Here is a 17,089-nt window from a genome sequence, read left to right on the forward strand (position 1 = left end):
TGAGGGGGGCAATGTTGGAGAGACAGCCTTGATGCTGTGGGAGCACTGCTCAGCAGTAGCCAAAACACTGGTGTGTTATCAACACCGTTCTAGCTACCAATACAGAGCACAGCACTATGAGGGCTGCTATGGGGAAAATTAACTCCATCTCAGCTAGACCCAATACACCCTGGATGGCATCCCTTCCCTTCAGCATGTCAACCGCACCACATAACTTGGTGTTGTCAGCAAACTTGCTGAGGGTGCACTCAATCCCATTGTCCATGTCGCTGACAAAGATGTTAAACAGTGCCAGTCCCAATACCAACCCCTGAGGAACGCCTCTCATCACTGGTCTCCACTTGGACATCAAGCTATTGACCGTAACTCTGAGTGCAATCATCCAGCCAATTCCTTATCCATCGAGTGGTCCATCCGACAAATCCATGTCTCCCCAATTTAGAGACAAGGTTGTCATGTAAGACAATGTTAAATGCTTGGCACAAGTCCAGGTAGATGACATCCACTGCTCTTCTGTTATCCACCAATGCTGTAACCCCGTTGTAGATGGCCACCAAATTTGTCAGGCACGATTTGCCCTTAGCGAAGCCATGTTGGCTGTCACTGATCACCTCCTTATTTTCTGTGTACCTTAGCGTAGTTTCCAGGAGGATCTGCTCCATGATCTTGCCGGGCACAGAGGTGAGACTGAGTGGCCTGTAGTTCCCCGGGTCTTCCTTTTTTCCCTTTTTAAAAATGGGGGTTATGTTTCCCCTTTTCTAGTCAGTGGGAACTTCCCCAAACTGCCACGACTTCTCAAATATGATCGATAGTGGTTTAACCACTTCATCCGCCAGCTCCCTCAGGACCTGCGGATGCATCTCATCAGGTCCCATGGTCTTGTGCCCCTTCGGATTCCTTAGATGGTCTCAAACCTGATCTTCTCCTACAGTGGGTGATTCTTCCAGTCCCTGCTTTTGCCTTCTGTGACTTGAGCGGTGTGGCTGGAGCACTTGCCAGTGAAGACTGAGGCAAAAAAGTCGTTGAGTATCTCAGCCTTCTCCATATCCCAGGTAACCAGGTCTACCGTTTCCTTCTGGAGAGGGCCCACATTTTCCCTAGTCTTCCTTTTATCACCAACATACCTATAGAAGCTTTTCTTGTTGCCTTTGACGTCCCTGGCCAGATTTAATTCTGTCAGGGCTTTGGCTTTCCTGACCTGATCCCTGGGTGCTCAGACTATTTCTCTGTATTCCTCCCAGGATATCTGTCCTTGCTTCCACCCTCTGTTGGCTTCCTTTTTGTGTTTGAGTTTGTGCAGAAGCTCCTTGTTCATCCATGCAGGCCTCCTGGTGTTTTTGCCTGACTTCGTCTTGGTTGGGATGCATCAGTCCTGAGCTTGGAGGAGGTGATCCTTGAATATTAGCCAGATTTCTTGGGCCCCTCTTCCCTCAAGGGCTTTATCCCATGGTAGTCTACCAAGCAGGTCCCTGAAGTCCAGGGTAGCGAGCTTGCTGTGCACCCACCTCGCTGCCCTAAAGATCTTGAACTCCACCATTTCATGGTCACTGCAGCCAAGGCTGCCCTTGAGCTTCACATTCCCCACCAGCCCCTCCTTGTTGGTGAGAACAAGGTACAGCATAGCACCTCTCCTCATTGGCTTCTCTATCACTTGGAGAAGGAAGTTATCATTAACACATTCCAGGAAACTCCTGGATCGCTTATGCCCTGCTGTGTTGTCCCTCCACAGATATCAGGGTGGTAGAAGTCCCCCATGAGGACCAGGGCTTGGGAATGTGTTTCCCACCATTCACTGATAATTCAAAAGCAGCTCCCTGCAGAGATCTGTTGAGTGGATGAGGGTTTCCTGGGGAGAAGACAAATCACACTTCCAGCCAAAGCCAATGCTTACCCAGTGTTGCCTCAGGAAGACAGCAAGGATGAGATACCTGAGGTGCACGCTGAGACCGATCCTCCTGCATGTGTGAGAGAGACTCAAAAAAACACACATCCCCCCTAATAGTTCCAAGAGAGCAGAGCTCCCCAAAATGACTCCGCAAGGGGAACAAAGAATGAAATGGGGTGGAGAAAATACTTGTTCTTAGCACACCTAAAATGCCCCTGCTGTGGTCCTCCCTCCTCCAGCAGCAACATGTGTTGATCCTGCAGCCAAAATCTTTACAGTGAGGGAACCTGGTGGCTCTGGATTTCCCATGGCAGGAAGGGTCTCTTCCTGGTCAAATATCCCAGTGGAGTCCTCCCATCTACAATGAGAAATGCCTGCTCTTCTGCACACCCCTGATGGACCATTTAAGATTTTTAATTTTGCCCCACTGAGGTTTTACACCATCTCTCTGGGGACATTGCTGTTTCTTCTGGGAACAGATGGGCCCTATGTTTCTACCGCTTCTACCCTTTCCTTCCTCTGCCACATAGGAACAACACCTGTCCCCCATATCCCCAGAAATACATGAGGAACCCGGTTGCACAGCAACCCCAAGAATCTGGCTATGTCCCCTGTTCTGGCAGGACAACCTGCAACCCCAGAGAGGAACCAGGCTCCAACAACAACTTTAGAGTCTCAAAGAGCCTTCATCAAATCTCTGCAATAATAATAACCGTCATCGTCATCATCATCATCTTCAGCAGCAGCATCTGCATTTTCCTTATTTCCTAAGAAATAAGGGCACTGCACACCTTCAGAGAGAAAAGGTGATCCCAGGAGGCACGGACAGTTCCAAGATGCACTCATTCTCACCCAGACAAGGCAGTCACCTCCTCGGAGTCTTCAAGGAGTCCATCACTGCAGAGCTGGCTGCAGCTTGTCCTTCCATACGCCCAAGTTGGACAGAAAGTGACCGTAACATCCTCCCATCCTAGGCTGCATAACAGAGGAAAAGCAAACGCAGAAAGATTAAGACTTCTGACTTTCCTATGTATGTGAGGGATAAAAGAGGGATAGACCAACCTCTCTGACACATCCTCCTGTGCAACATCTTGGGAGTCTCTCCTTCCCTGATGCCTGTGCCTCCTCTCTCTCCATCCTCAAGCCCTTGGCTGGGTTGGCCTCTCCTGGCTCCTGCACGGTGTCTAGCCCCAGGCTCCTGTCCGCACACCGCAAGGCTGCGGCTCTCACAAACACAATGGTCAACACCCCCAAACCCTGCAGACACCGACTGCCCCACTCAGAGCCCCAGGCACTGTGGACTTCCTCCCTCTAGCCAAAAAAAGTTATCTCAGGAACCCAGAAATGAAGTTTCCTGCCACCCTGCCCATCCCATCTCATACATCAGCTTCTGAAAAGCTCATTGAGGGAAAAAAAATAACAACAAACAGTCCTTCCACTTGACCATAACCCTTCCATTCTCCGTTTCCTCAAAACCAGTTGCATCTGCATTTGTCCTCTCCTTACTTTTATCCTTTAAGAAACAAACCAACCTGCCAAACTATTTTTACTTTTTCCATAGAATCATAGAATAATTTAGGTTGGACTGGACCTCTGGAGATCGCCTGTTCCAAGTCCCTGCTCAGAGCAGGTCTCATCAGATCAGGCTGGTCAGGGCTGTGCCCAAGTCCTAAAACTTTGCAAGGCCAGAGCCTGCACAACATCTCTGGAAGATCCTCCTGATAGGAAGGGCTCTAGCTGCTCCTAGTCCTGCAAACTTTCTTGGTCTGCTGAGACCTGACATTGTTTTCATGTAAGAACCAATGGGCATAAAAGGAATGCTAAGACTCCACACTGTTTTTTTAATGTTGGACTAAGTGATTGTTGTAGGCCCCTTCCAGCTGAAAATATTCTAGTCTAGTCTAGTCTAGTCTATTCTGTTTTTCTGACATCGTGCCTTCTGACACCCTGCGGTTGACCAGTATTGGCAGCATCGGCAGGATGTCACCCACATTATCCATGATTGCTCAATGATCCAATGCTATCTTGGAGCATGGCATCCTGCACACAGAGAAGCACCAGGGAGTACTTTGCAGACAGTGCAGGGAAGAACCTCCCTGAATCCACTCGAGGTCTGGAGTTATCCACCAGCAGCAGCATCATAAGGGACTGGATACCTAGGGGACAGATAGCATATCAGCAGATGGAGGGATAAGAGCCGCTGGTGGAGAAATTACATTGCAGTGTCATGCTGTGTGCCATCTGGATGGGTGTTTCTGGTGGGAACTGCAGCACAGAGACCTACTATGCATGATCTGTGAAGCCAGAAATGAATTTTTACTTTGCCTTACTATGTATCCAGCTATCTATCACTTTATCAGCTCACTCAGTCTGCTTATTGTCCATCTTACCCTCTATAATCTAGAAAATGCTGATCCATTGATCTATACAGTCTTAAATTGCAGGCTCATGTCAATCCTGATACTCAAGTCTGGCAGCTCATACTGCTTTCAACAGTATCTCAAAAGGGTTTGAGTCAATCAGTTTTTTCTGTATCACCTAATCACCTGTAGTAAGTCAGTTTCTGATTCAGAAGGAGGAGAAATAAACTTCCTTGCCTCTCTCCTGTATCACCTGTGCTACAGGGCTGGGAGCTGCTTCTCGTGGGAGAGGGAAGGGGAGAGAAGGTCTTCCGCAGAGAGAGGCTGGGACTTAGTTGAGGCGGCTCCTGGGCTTTGAGCTGGGCAGCGTATGCTGGGCCAGGAGGTGCCTTGGCTCCACTGTGGTTGGGTGCAGTGCTGCTTCTCACGTGCCCGCGTTTTCTGCTTCCTCCCTGCCCTCTCTCCCAGCTGCACCTCTGGCCCACAGGCATGTCCTGCTCCAACCAGTGCCAGCCCTGCCAGCCCTGCGGCCCGACCCCGCTGGCCAACAGCTGCAATGAGGCCTGTGTCAGGCAGTGCCAGGACTCCACCGTCGTCATCGAGCCCTCTCCCGTGGTGGTGATTCTTCCCGGCCCCATCCTCAGCTCCTTCCCACAGAACACCGTTGTGGGCTCCTCCACCTCCGCTGCCGTTGGCAGCATCCTCAGCAGTAACGGAGTCCCCATCACCTCTGGGTGCTGTGACCTCTCCTGTATCACCAGCCGCTACTGCAGAAGGTGCCCCCCTTGCTAAAGCCACTGGGGACAGCCCAGACAAGGAGCCCCGGGAACCCAGAAGATGATGCCAGACTGAACGACGGAGATCGTGGCCATTGCTTTGAGAGGGGCCGGGCACGCCCTGCTCTTCCTGCAAAGGGTGTCAGCCCTTTGGAAGGGGCCAGCCTGGGCTCTCTGAAAACATGAGCAATGCCTCTCGTTCCCTTCCTCCGCTCTCTCCTTTCCCTCCTTTCCCTTTGTTGTTTTCCACTCCCCTGGGCCATGAGGCCCAGCACAGCCAGCTTGGGGGAACCTGCCTGCCCCTCTCCCTCTGTGGGGCACTGACTCTTGGCTGTCCGTGGTGATCCTTTCACTGTGGCCTCCTCTCAGAAGCATCTTGTTTCCCTCTTTAGGCTCATTAAACCCTGCTGCATCCCAGCCTCTGCCTCTGTGTGGTCCTTTCCTCTCTGGATGCTCTCTAAAGCTGTCCAGGGAGACAGGAGATATGCTGGGAGGGAACAAGTGGGTGAGCAGGTGGACCCTTTCTCATTCCTAGAGGACTGGGAGGGCAGGACACACTGTCTGGTGGCCTCCTTCGGTCACTGTCCCTTGGAGCTGAGGACAACGTCTCTGGCTACTCCACAGCCGGTGACCATCAGCCCTTGTCTTGCTGCACCTCTGCCCAGAAATATTCCCCTTGGCCTCTAAGCGTGCCCTACAGATGGTGATCCCAACTTGGGCTGTCTTCATGGGAGGACCCCAGCGCTGCAGGAGGGCCTGGCAGGTCCGCAGCCCCGCAAGCGCTCAAGGCAGCTCCTCCTGCTCTGGATGGAGCTGTGCTGGGCGAGAAGGCTCAGGGAGAAGATGGCCGCGAGGACGGAAGGAGGGGATGGTAGGAGAAACCACCTTGGCGAGAGCCCAGAGCCTCCTCCTCCTCACCTTCCCACCCACTTCCAGGAGGAGGGGGCATGGCATGCATCCAAGGGCAAGGATAGCTCAGGCAAGTCCCCTGTTCTTCCGTCACACCCACAGAGTGCCCCGTGCAGCCCCGGCGGGTCATTACACAGATCTGCAGGGCTGAGGTGTCTTGCAGACTGCACATCCCCAACTCCCATCAGACAGAGCACCTCCGGGACAAAAAGGTTACTCGCATGGGCCTGCAAGATGGCACAGACGAGCGACTGACAGTTCCTCCCATGGTACTGTAGAGAGACCGCCGATCAGAACAGCCCGTGCTCTCTCTTTGCAGCTCGTGGCAAGTGCAATCCCATCCTGGGGGGGCAGGGGAAGAACAGTTCCATGGCGGAAGCTCTCTCACCACCGTCTCCTTTTCCCTCAGGCCACTAACCCCAGCCCCTCACAGAAGGAGAAGCTTTGTTTGCAGATCTCTGCGTGCATGGGGGAAACGGGGGTGCCAGGGGAGCACTGAGGGCCCTTTCCCCACAGCTCAGCCTTGCACAGAAGGGCCTCCTGCCTGGATGCCAAGAGAGGAGAACTGTACTGTGCCCCTGCTCCTGGCTCCCTCCTCTCCTGAAGCCTGCGGATCATGGGGAACGGCCTTTGGTTCTTGAACCTCAGCAATTTGGGCCTACAGAGTCAGCCGAGGTCTTCTGCACTGACCTACCTGGGAAACACTGAGAGTGGATGGGCCGGAAAAGAGAGGCAATGAGGGAGGGAGGCATGGATGGATGGATGGATGGATGGATGGATGGATGGATGGATGGGCGGGCGGGAAAAGAAAAGCTGTAAACGTGGCACTAGTTCCCAGGTACACAAGCACAAAGGCCAATTGACATCATTGCCCACCATCCTCTGAGGGGAACAACAGTGGGAGAAAGAGACTGCTCCTGATGGCACAGATAGAAAGCAGGAAAAAAGCACGTAAATGACAAGCACTGCTGCCCGGGAATCTCTGCACCGTCGCCTGGAGCACCTCCTCCACCTCTTTCTTCTCTGGCCTTGGTGTTTACGGGATTGTTTCTCACACTTCTGTTTTAGTTCATTCCTTTCTTCCTGCGCAGTGCTTTGCCCTTTCTCAAGTACGTGTTCATGGAGGCGCCACCAGCGTTGCAGATGGGCTCAGCGTTGGGCAGCGGTGGGTCCGTTTTGGAGCCGGCTGGAAGGGGCTCTGTCAGCCATGGGGGCAGCCCCGGGATTCTTCTCACAGAGACCACCCCTGCAACCTTCCTCCCCCCGCTACCAAAGCCTTGCCACGTAAGCCCAACGGAGTGGGTCCAACGGAGTATGAGGCACAATTTGAGGAATAAAAATTTCAACAGAAAAGAACCAGTCCAGCCTTCATTAAGGGACAGAGGTAACTCTGAGTAATCTTAAGAAAAATGGCGTGATGAGTCGCGCTTAAAGGTTTGGAATAAATGCTCCAAAACGACAGCCGCCTAGTGTCCTTGGTGGATCCTTTAGGAAGTGGAAGAGATGCAGCTAGTTATAGTGATTTCCTTAATGTTATTATCATCAGATCTTAACTGCTGTACGTCACAGTCACCCTGGGCCTCTCTGACCCCCCAGGGCCCTTTCCCAAAGGATTCTGCCTGGCAGGTCCCTGAGGGGGCAAAAATCTGCTCTTACGGAGTGCAGGGTGGCAATTTTGCCTTCTGTTTTGCACAGCCACTGCACACTCCAGACATGAGAGCTATCCCAGCCTTTCCAAAACCCCGCTAAGATCACAGGTCTGCAAGTGTGCACGGAGCTGTAAGTCGTCCTGCTTGTGTTCGGGCTCCGGCTCTTGTCTTACGTGCGTCTGGGGTCAAGCTGGAAAGGCAAGTCAGTGAGGGTACTGGTTTTGCTTGGGATAGAGCTAAGTTTCTTCCTAGTAGCTCGTATGGGGCTATGCTTTGGATGTGTGCTGAAAACAGTGTTGATAATACGGGGACGTTTGAGTTGTTGCTGAGCAGTGCGTAGACAGCATCAAGGCCTCTTCTGCTCCTTAGACTGCCCCGCCAGCGAGTAGGCTGCGGGTGCACAAGAAGTCGGGAGAGGACACAGCTGGGGCCGCTGACCCCAACTGACCAAAGGCATATTCCATACTATATGGCATCATGCTCTGCAATAAAACTGGCGGGGTGAAGTTGGCGGGGGCTGGCGTTGCTCGGGGACTGGCTGAGCATCGGTCGGTTGGTGGCGAGCAATTGTTTTCTTTTGCATCACTTGTTTTTCTTGGTTTTATTTTCCTTTCTTTTTGTTGTTGTTTTTTCTGCTTTTTTCTTGCAATTGTTTTTTAATTCTTAAACTGCCTTTGTCTCAACCCATGATTTTTCTCACTTTTACCCTTCCGCTTCTGCCCCCCGTCCCACTTGGGGGGAGTGGCTGAGGGGCTGTGTGGTGCTTAGCTGCTGGCTGGGGTTGAACACCAACAACAGGGCGTCAGTGAGTCAAGGTCAGGAGAAGGTCTCATGACAATCATCGGGGTTCAACAAAGTCCAGCGATCACCAGGTGCGTTCACAGAGACGAGGCAGGTCTCAGGTCAAGCTCGGAAGTCACCCGCACGTCCGGGTCCAGACCGAGATCGGCGGGGTCCGTGTCCAGATACAGGCACAGATGTGTCACAGCTGGAGCTGTAACTCCGCTTGGGGCCGAGCACTAGAATTAAGCTTGGAAGCTGCTCCTATGGGAAGGGGAGTTGGCTCTGGCTGAAGCCTCCCAGCGGCACCATCTGGCAATCATCTCAGCACGGCCAACAAAGGGAAGGGGGCAGCCCTCAGCCACGCTACCTCTAAGTTGGGTCGCTCCAACTGTCCTACATCTCACGGCAGAGCAACACCTGGACCCCGGTCCCTTCAGTCCAATACCCTTTTGGTGCGAGGTCTTGGCCCCTGCCTCACTCAGCACCAGGCTGACGAGCTGCGGCAGTGCACCTGGCCTTGGCATGTGCATATGAGGAGCCTGTGTCCCATCCCAGTCACCAGCAACGCTGCATCATAAGGGGATCGATTCAGGGACAAAGGCCTGCATAGGCGGGCAGGCTTTCTTGGCCTTTCTCCCTGTGCATAAAGCAAGAAAACGGAGGGCGCAGGAGGCAGAGACTGCATTTCAGTTCTCTGAGCACCTCTCTGCCAGGCCAAAGGCACCACCATTCAGCTGCAGACGGGCTCCCTCTGGCAAGGGCAACCTGCTACTCTGCGGTGCTCATGGACACACCAGGGGAGAGTCCCTCTGCTGTGACCTGCACATGCCCTCGTGATGAGGGTCACACAGGTACAGATTGGCACGCCTGTGCTCATGCATGCCTGCATGGAACCGTGCAAAAATCTGTACGCTCACAGAAAGCCAGGAAAACATCAGCAAGTGGGGACTCTGCTGAGGAGATGCTGGGGACCACACTGGCAGAAGAGGACTCAAGTACCCCGGGGAAGGACCGGGCCCCAGACATGCTCCTGGTCTTGCCTGAGGACCTGCAGGGACTGCACAGAGAGGGGATGAGGCAAATGAGGCCAGCAAAATTTTCCTGAGAGCACTGTTAGTGTTGCGATGGGGTCCAACCCTCCCGGCGGAAGCCCGCCTGCGTGCAACGATGAGCGACCATCGGAGAGCGATGGGGGGAGCAAGAGAAAAGCATGTGGCAGGTCCTCTCGCACAGCAGTCCTTGGGCATGCGGACGAGAAGCACGAGAGCGGTGCCCACTTCCTGACAACTTTGCCACAAACAAGCCCACAGGAAGGACCCAGGTGCACACCACCTGCCTGCACGGGCTGCCGCCAGCACTGGAGCTGAGTCTTCTGCCTGCGCTGACGTGTGTCTGCCCCGGAAATCCTTGGGCCTCTCATCCCGGCACTTAGAGAAGCCTTCCTACGGGAAAGCACGTGGCATAAGGCAGGAAACCAAAAGGCGGCAGCAGTGCAGGAAACCAGGACACAGCCCATACCATTAGCTGGGATGCTTTGCATTTGACATGAGCTTGTCAGAAAATTATTACTTCCGCAAAGGGTGCCTCTGGGCCTTGGGCAGTGCAGGAGTACTATAAAAGGCAGCCCAACTCTCTGCTCTCTCATCCACTTCTCTCGCCTCCTTCTCCTTGGCAATCAGGTGAGTGTGAAGGCTCTTCTCCTCCTCCTTCAGGATCTGGTCTTTCCTCGAGGCATGTCTCAGCTGATATGGGCTGTCCTAGCTCAGGGCTGGGAGCTGCTTCTCGTGGGAGAGGGAAGGGGAGAGAAGGTCTTCCGCAGAGAGAGGCTGGGACTTAGTTGAGGCGGCTCCTGGGCTTTGAGCTGGGCAGCGTATGCTGGGCCAGGAGGTGCCTTGGCTCCACTGTGGTTGGGTGCAGTGCTGCTTCTCACGTGCCCGCGTTTTCTGCTTCCTCCCTGCCCTCTCTCCCAGCTGCACCTCTGGCCCACAGGCATGTCCTGCTCCAACCAGTGCCAGCCCTGCCAGCCCTGCGGCCCGACCCCGCTGGCCAACAGCTGCAATGAGGCCTGTGTCAGGCAGTGCCAGGACTCCACCGTCGTCATCGAGCCCTCTCCCGTGGTGGTGATTCTTCCCGGCCCCATCCTCAGCTCCTTCCCACAGAACACCGTTGTGGGCTCCTCCACCTCCGCTGCCGTTGGCAGCATCCTCAGCAGTAACGGAGTCCCCATCACCTCTGGGTGCTGTGACCTCTCCTGTATCACCAGCCGCTACTGCAGAAGGTGCCCCCCTTGCTAAAGCCACTGGGGACAGCCCAGACAAGGAGCCCCGGGAACCCAGAAGATGATGCCAGACTGAACGACGGAGATCGTGGCCATTGCTTTGAGAGGGGCCGGGCACGCCCTGCTCTTCCTGCAAAGGGTGTCAGCCCTTTGGAAGGGGCCAGCCTGGGCTCTCTGAAAACATGAGCAATGCCTCTCGTTCCCTTCCTCCGCTCTCTCCTTTCCCTCCTTTCCCTTTGTTGTTTTCCACTCCCCTGGGCCATGAGGCCCAGCACAGCCAGCTTGGGGGAACCTGCCTGCCCCTCTCCCTCTGTGGGGCACTGACTCTTGGCTGTCCGTGGTGATCCTTTCACTGTGGCCTCCTCTCAGAAGCATCTTGTTTCCCTCTTTAGGCTCATTAAACCCTGCTGCATCCCAGCCTCTGCCTCTGTGTGGTCCTTTCCTCTCTGGATGCTCTCTAAAGCTGTCCAGGGAGACAGGAGATATGCTGGGAGGGAACAAGTGGGTGAGCAGGTGGACCCTTTCTCATTCCTAGAGGACTGGGAGGGCAGGACACACTGTCTGGTGGCCTCCTTCGGTCACTGTCCCTTGGAGCTGAGGACAACGTCTCTGGCTACTCCACAGCCGGTGACCATCAGCCCTTGTCTTGCTGCACCTCTGCCCAGAAATATTCCCCTTGGCCTCTAAGCGTGCCCTACAGATGGTGATCCCAACTTGGGCTGTCTTCATGGGAGGACCCCAGCGCTGCAGGAGGGCCTGGCAGGTCCGCAGCCCCGCAAGCGCTCAAGGCAGCTCCTCCTGCTCTGGATGGAGCTGTGCTGGGCGAGAAGGCTCAGGGAGAAGATGGCCGCGAGGACGGAAGGAGGGGATGGTAGGAGAAACCACCTTGGCGAGAGCCCAGAGCCTCCTCCTCCTCACCTTCCCACCCACTTCCAGGAGGAGGGGGCATGGCATGCATCCAAGGGCAAGGATAGCTCAGGCAAGTCCCCTGTTCTTCCGTCACACCCACAGAGTGCCCCGTGCAGCCCCGGCGGGTCATTACACAGATCTGCAGGGCTGAGGTGTCTTGCAGACTGCACATCCCCAACTCCCATCAGACAGAGCACCTCCGGGACAAAAAGGTTACTCGCATGGGCCTGCAAGATGGCACAGACGAGCGACTGACAGTTCCTCCCATGGTACTGTAGAGAGACCGCCGATCAGAACAGCCCGTGCTCTCTCTTTGCAGCTCGTGGCAAGTGCAATCCCATCCTGGGGGGGCAGGGGAAGAACAGTTCCATGGCGGAAGCTCTCTCACCACCGTCTCCTTTTCCCTCAGGCCACTAACCCCAGCCCCTCACAGAAGGAGAAGCTTTGTTTGCAGATCTCTGCGTGCATGGGGGAAACGGGGGTGCCAGGGGAGCACTGAGGGCCCTTTCCCCACAGCTCAGCCTTGCACAGAAGGGCCTCCTGCCTGGATGCCAAGAGAGGAGAACTGTACTGTGCCCCTGCTCCTGGCTCCCTCCTCTCCTGAAGCCTGCGGATCATGGGGAACGGCCTTTGGTTCTTGAACCTCAGCAATTTGGGCCTACAGAGTCAGCCGAGGTCTTCTGCACTGACCTACCTGGGAAACACTGAGAGTGGATGGGCCGGAAAAGAGAGGCAATGAGGGAGGGAGGCATGGATGGATGGATGGATGGATGGATGGATGGATGGATGGATGGGCGGGCGGGAAAAGAAAAGCTGTAAACGTGGCACTAGTTCCCAGGTACACAAGCACAAAGGCCAATTGACATCATTGCCCACCATCCTCTGAGGGGAACAACAGTGGGAGAAAGAGACTGCTCCTGATGGCACAGATAGAAAGCAGGAAAAAAGCACGTAAATGACAAGCACTGCTGCCCGGGAATCTCTGCACCGTCGCCTGGAGCACCTCCTCCACCTCTTTCTTCTCTGGCCTTGGTGTTTACGGGATTGTTTCTCACACTTCTGTTTTAGTTCATTCCTTTCTTCCTGCGCAGTGCTTTGCCCTTTCTCAAGTACGTGTTCATGGAGGCGCCACCAGCGTTGCAGATGGGCTCAGCGTTGGGCAGCGGTGGGTCCGTTTTGGAGCCGGCTGGAAGGGGCTCTGTCAGCCATGGGGGCAGCCCCGGGATTCTTCTCACAGAGACCACCCCTGCAACCTTCCTCCCCCCGCTACCAAAGCCTTGCCACGTAAGCCCAACGGAGTGGGTCCAACGGAGTATGAGGCACAATTTGAGGAATAAAAATTTCAACAGAAAAGAACCAGTCCAGCCTTCATTAAGGGACAGAGGTAACTCTGAGTAATCTTAAGAAAAATGGCGTGATGAGTCGCGCTTAAAGGTTTGGAATAAATGCTCCAAAACGACAGCCGCCTAGTGTCCTTGGTGGATCCTTTAGGAAGTGGAAGAGATGCAGCTAGTTATAGTGATTTCCTTAATGTTATTATCATCAGATCTTAACTGCTGTACGTCACAGTCACCCTGGGCCTCTCTGACCCCCCAGGGCCCTTTCCCAAAGGATTCTGCCTGGCAGGTCCCTGAGGGGGCAAAAATCTGCTCTTACGGAGTGCAGGGTGGCAATTTTGCCTTCTGTTTTGCACAGCCACTGCACACTCCAGACATGAGAGCTATCCCAGCCTTTCCAAAACCCCGCTAAGATCACAGGTCTGCAAGTGTGCACGGAGCTGTAAGTCGTCCTGCTTGTGTTCGGGCTCCGGCTCTTGTCTTACGTGCGTCTGGGGTCAAGCTGGAAAGGCAAGTCAGTGAGGGTACTGGTTTTGCTTGGGATAGAGCTAAGTTTCTTCCTAGTAGCTCGTATGGGGCTATGCTTTGGATGTGTGCTGAAAACAGTGTTGATAATACGGGGACGTTTGAGTTGTTGCTGAGCAGTGCGTAGACAGCATCAAGGCCTCTTCTGCTCCTTAGACTGCCCCGCCAGCGAGTAGGCTGCGGGTGCACAAGAAGTCGGGAGAGGACACAGCTGGGGCCGCTGACCCCAACTGACCAAAGGCATATTCCATACTATATGGCATCATGCTCCGCAATAAAACTGGCGGGGTGAAGTTGGCGGGGGCTGGCGTTGCTCGGGGACTGGCTGAGCATCGGTCGGTTGGTGGCGAGCAATTGTTTTCTTTTGCATCACTTGTTTTTCTTGGTTTTATTTTCCTTTCTTTTTGTTGTTGTTTTTTCTGCTTTTTTCTTGCAATTGTTTTTTAATTCTTAAACTGCCTTTGTCTCAACCCATGATTTTTCTCACTTTTACCCTTCCGCTTCTGCCCCCCGTCCCACTTGGGGGGAGTGGCTGAGGGGCTGTGTGGTGCTTAGCTGCTGGCTGGGGTTGAACACCAACAACAGGGCGTCAGTGAGTCAAGGTCAGGAGAAGGTCTCATGACAATCATCGGGGTTCAACAAAGTCCAGCGATCACCAGGTGCGTTCACAGAGACGAGGCAGGTCTCAGGTCAAGCTCGGAAGTCACCCGCACGTCCGGGTCCAGACCGAGATCGGCGGGGTCCGTGTCCAGATACAGGCACAGATGTGTCACAGCTGGAGCTGTAACTCCGCTTGGGGCCGAGCACTAGAACTTAAGCTTGGAAGCTGCTCCTATGGGAAGGGGAGTTGGCTCTGGCTGAAGCCTCCCAGCGGCACCATCTGGCAATCATCTCAGCACGGCCAACAAAGGGAAGGGGGCAGCCCTCAGCCACGCTACCTCTAAGTTGGGTCGCTCCAACTGTCCTACATCTCACGGCAGAGCAACACCTGGACCCCGGTCCCTTCAGTCCAATACCCTTTTGGTGCGAGGTCTTGGCCCCTGCCTCACTCAGCACCAGGCTGACGAGCTGCGGCAGTGCACCTGGCCTTGGCATGTGCATATGAGGAGCCTGTGTCCCATCCCAGTCACCAGCAACGCTGCATCATAAGGGGATCGATTCAGGGACAAAGGCCTGCATAGGCGGGCAGGCTTTCTTGGCCTTTCTCCCTGTGCATAAAGCAAGAAAACGGAGGGCGCAGGAGGCAGAGACTGCATTTCAGTTCTCTGAGCACCTCTCTGCCAGGCCAAAGGCACCACCATTCAGCTGCAGACGGGCTCCCTCTGGCAAGGGCAACCTGCTACTCTGCGGTGCTCATGGACACACCAGGGGAGAGTCCCTCTGCTGTGACCTGCACATGCCCTCGTGATGAGGGTCACACAGGTACAGATTGGCACGCCTGTGCTCATGCATGCCTGCATGGAACCGTGCAAAAATCTGTACGCTCACAGAAAGCCAGGAAAACATCAGCAAGTGGGGACTCTGCTGAGGAGATGCTGGGGACCACACTGGCAGAAGAGGACTCAAGTACCCCGGGGAAGGACCGGGCCCCAGACATGCTCCTGGTCTTGCCTGAGGACCTGCAGGGACTGCACAGAGAGGGGATGAGGCAAATGAGGCCAGCAAAATTTTCCTGAGAGCACTGTTAGTGTTGCGATGGGGTCCAACCCTCCCGGCGGAAGCCCGCCTGCGTGCAACGATGAGCGACCATCGGAGAGCGATGGGGGGAGCAAGAGAAAAGCATGTGGCAGGTCCTCTCGCACAGCAGTCCTTGGGCATGCGGACGAGAAGCACGAGAGCGGTGCCCACTTCCTGACAACTTTGCCACAAACAAGCCCACAGGAAGGACCCAGGTGCACACCACCTGCCTGCACGGGCTGCCGCCAGCACTTGAGCTGAGTCTTCTGCCTGCGCTGACGTGTGTCTGCCCCGGAAATCCTTGGGCCTCTCATCCCGGCACTTAGAGAAGCCTTCCTACGGGAAAGCACGTGGCATAAGGCAGGAAACCAAAAGGCGGCAGCAGTGCAGGAAACCAGGACACAGCCCATACCATTAGCTGGGATGCTTTGCATTTGACATGAGCTTGTCAGAAAATTATTACTTCCGCAAAGGGTGCCTCTGGGCCTTGGGCAGTGCAGGAGTACTATAAAAGGCAGCCCAACTCTCTGCTCTCTCATCCACTTCTCTCGCCTCCTTCTCCTTGGCAATCAGGTGAGTGTGAAGGCTCTTCTCCTCCTCCTTCAGGATCTGGTCTTTCCTCGAGGCATGTCTCAGCTGATATGGGCTGTCCTAGCTCAGGGCTGGGAGCTGCTTCTCGTGGGAGAGGGAAGGGGAGAGAAGGTCTTCCGCAGAGAGAGGCTGGGACTTAGTTGAGGCGGCTCCTGGGCTTTGAGCTGGGCAGCGTATGCTGGGCCAGGAGGTGCCTTGGCTCCACTGTGGTTGGGTGCAGTGCTGCTTCTCACGTGCCCGCGTTTTCTGCTTCCTCCCTGCCCTCTCTCCCAGCTGCACCTCTGGCCCACAGGCATGTCCTGCTCCAACCAGTGCCAGCCCTGCCAGCCCTGCGGCCCGACCCCGCTGGCCAACAGCTGCAATGAGGCCTGTGTCAGGCAGTGCCAGGACTCCACCGTCGTCATCGAGCCCTCTCCCGTGGTGGTGATTCTTCCCGGCCCCATCCTCAGCTCCTTCCCACAGAACACCGTTGTGGGCTCCTCCACCTCCGCTGCCGTTGGCAGCATCCTCAGCAGTAACGGAGTCCCCATCACCTCTGGGTGCTGTGACCTCTCCTGTATCACCAGCCGCTACTGCGGCAGCAGAAGGTGCCCTCCTTGCTAAAGCCACTGGGGACAGCCCAGACAAGGAGCCCCGGGAACCCAGAAGATGATGCCAGACTGAACGACGGAGATCGTGGCCATTGCTTTGAGAGGGGCCGGGCACGCCCTGCTCTTCCTGCAAAGGGTGTCAGCCCTTTGCAAGGGGCCAGCCTGAGTTCTCTCCATTCTGAGTGGTATGGAATATACCTTTGGCTAGTTCAGGTCAGCTGTCCTGGCCATGCTCCCCCCCATCTTCTTGCACACCTGCTTGCTGGCAGAGCATGGAAAACTGAAAAATACTTGATTTAAGATAAGCGCTACTTAGCAACATCTAAAACATCAGCATGTTATCAACATTATTCTCACACTAAATCCAAAACACAGCACTGTACCTTCTATTAAGAAGTGAGTTAACTCTGTCCCAGCCGAAACCAGGAGAACCCCAAAAACTAAATCCAGTTTTAGGTATTTAGGTATGCTTTTCAATTACAATTTCTTTGACCTCCACCTTGAGCTCCAGGTAGTGATTTAAACACTTGTCACCCTCAGGCAATCATCATCTCCTACATGCAGAGGAGGAAGTCCTGAAGGCACCGCTGGGCTTGAAATAAGGCCTCTGGCATGCAGGGTCCCATGGATCAGGCAATGCTCCCCTCACTCTCCTCCTGCCTGCGTTTCCAGGCAGAGTCACTGTCCGTAGTCATCATCCAAGCAGTGGGCACATTCTTGCTGTGCCCAGAGACCAAGGCTTCACTTCTTCCTCTCTGAGACCTGCAAGCAGTGGCACTGGGTGATTCACCAGTGCCAGGACATCTCCATCTCCGCACCC

The 17,089-nt window shown here is 54.7% G+C and overlaps 2 protein-coding genes across 2 annotated transcripts; both read left to right on the forward strand.

Moving 5' to 3' along the window:
- Positions 1–9,907: 9,907 nt before the first annotated feature.
- LOC127026530 (feather keratin Cos2-3-like) lies at positions 9,908–10,656 on the forward strand. Its single transcript, XM_050911834.1, is given in 3 exon segments — positions 9,908–9,943; positions 9,946–10,041; positions 10,333–10,656. Coding segments are annotated over 3 exon segments (456 nt in total).
- A 4,871-nt stretch (positions 10,657–15,527) lies between these two features.
- LOC127026493 (feather keratin Cos2-3-like) lies at positions 15,528–16,282 on the forward strand. The gene is given in 3 exon segments (XM_050911784.1): positions 15,528–15,563; positions 15,566–15,661; positions 15,953–16,282. Coding segments are annotated over 3 exon segments (462 nt in total).
- The last annotated feature ends 807 nt before the right edge of the window (positions 16,283–17,089 follow it).

This window comes from Gymnogyps californianus, chromosome 28, assembly GCF_018139145.2.
Source record: "Gymnogyps californianus isolate 813 chromosome 28, ASM1813914v2, whole genome shotgun sequence".
In the NCBI taxonomy this organism is placed as follows: Eukaryota; Metazoa; Chordata; class Aves; order Accipitriformes; family Cathartidae; genus Gymnogyps; species Gymnogyps californianus.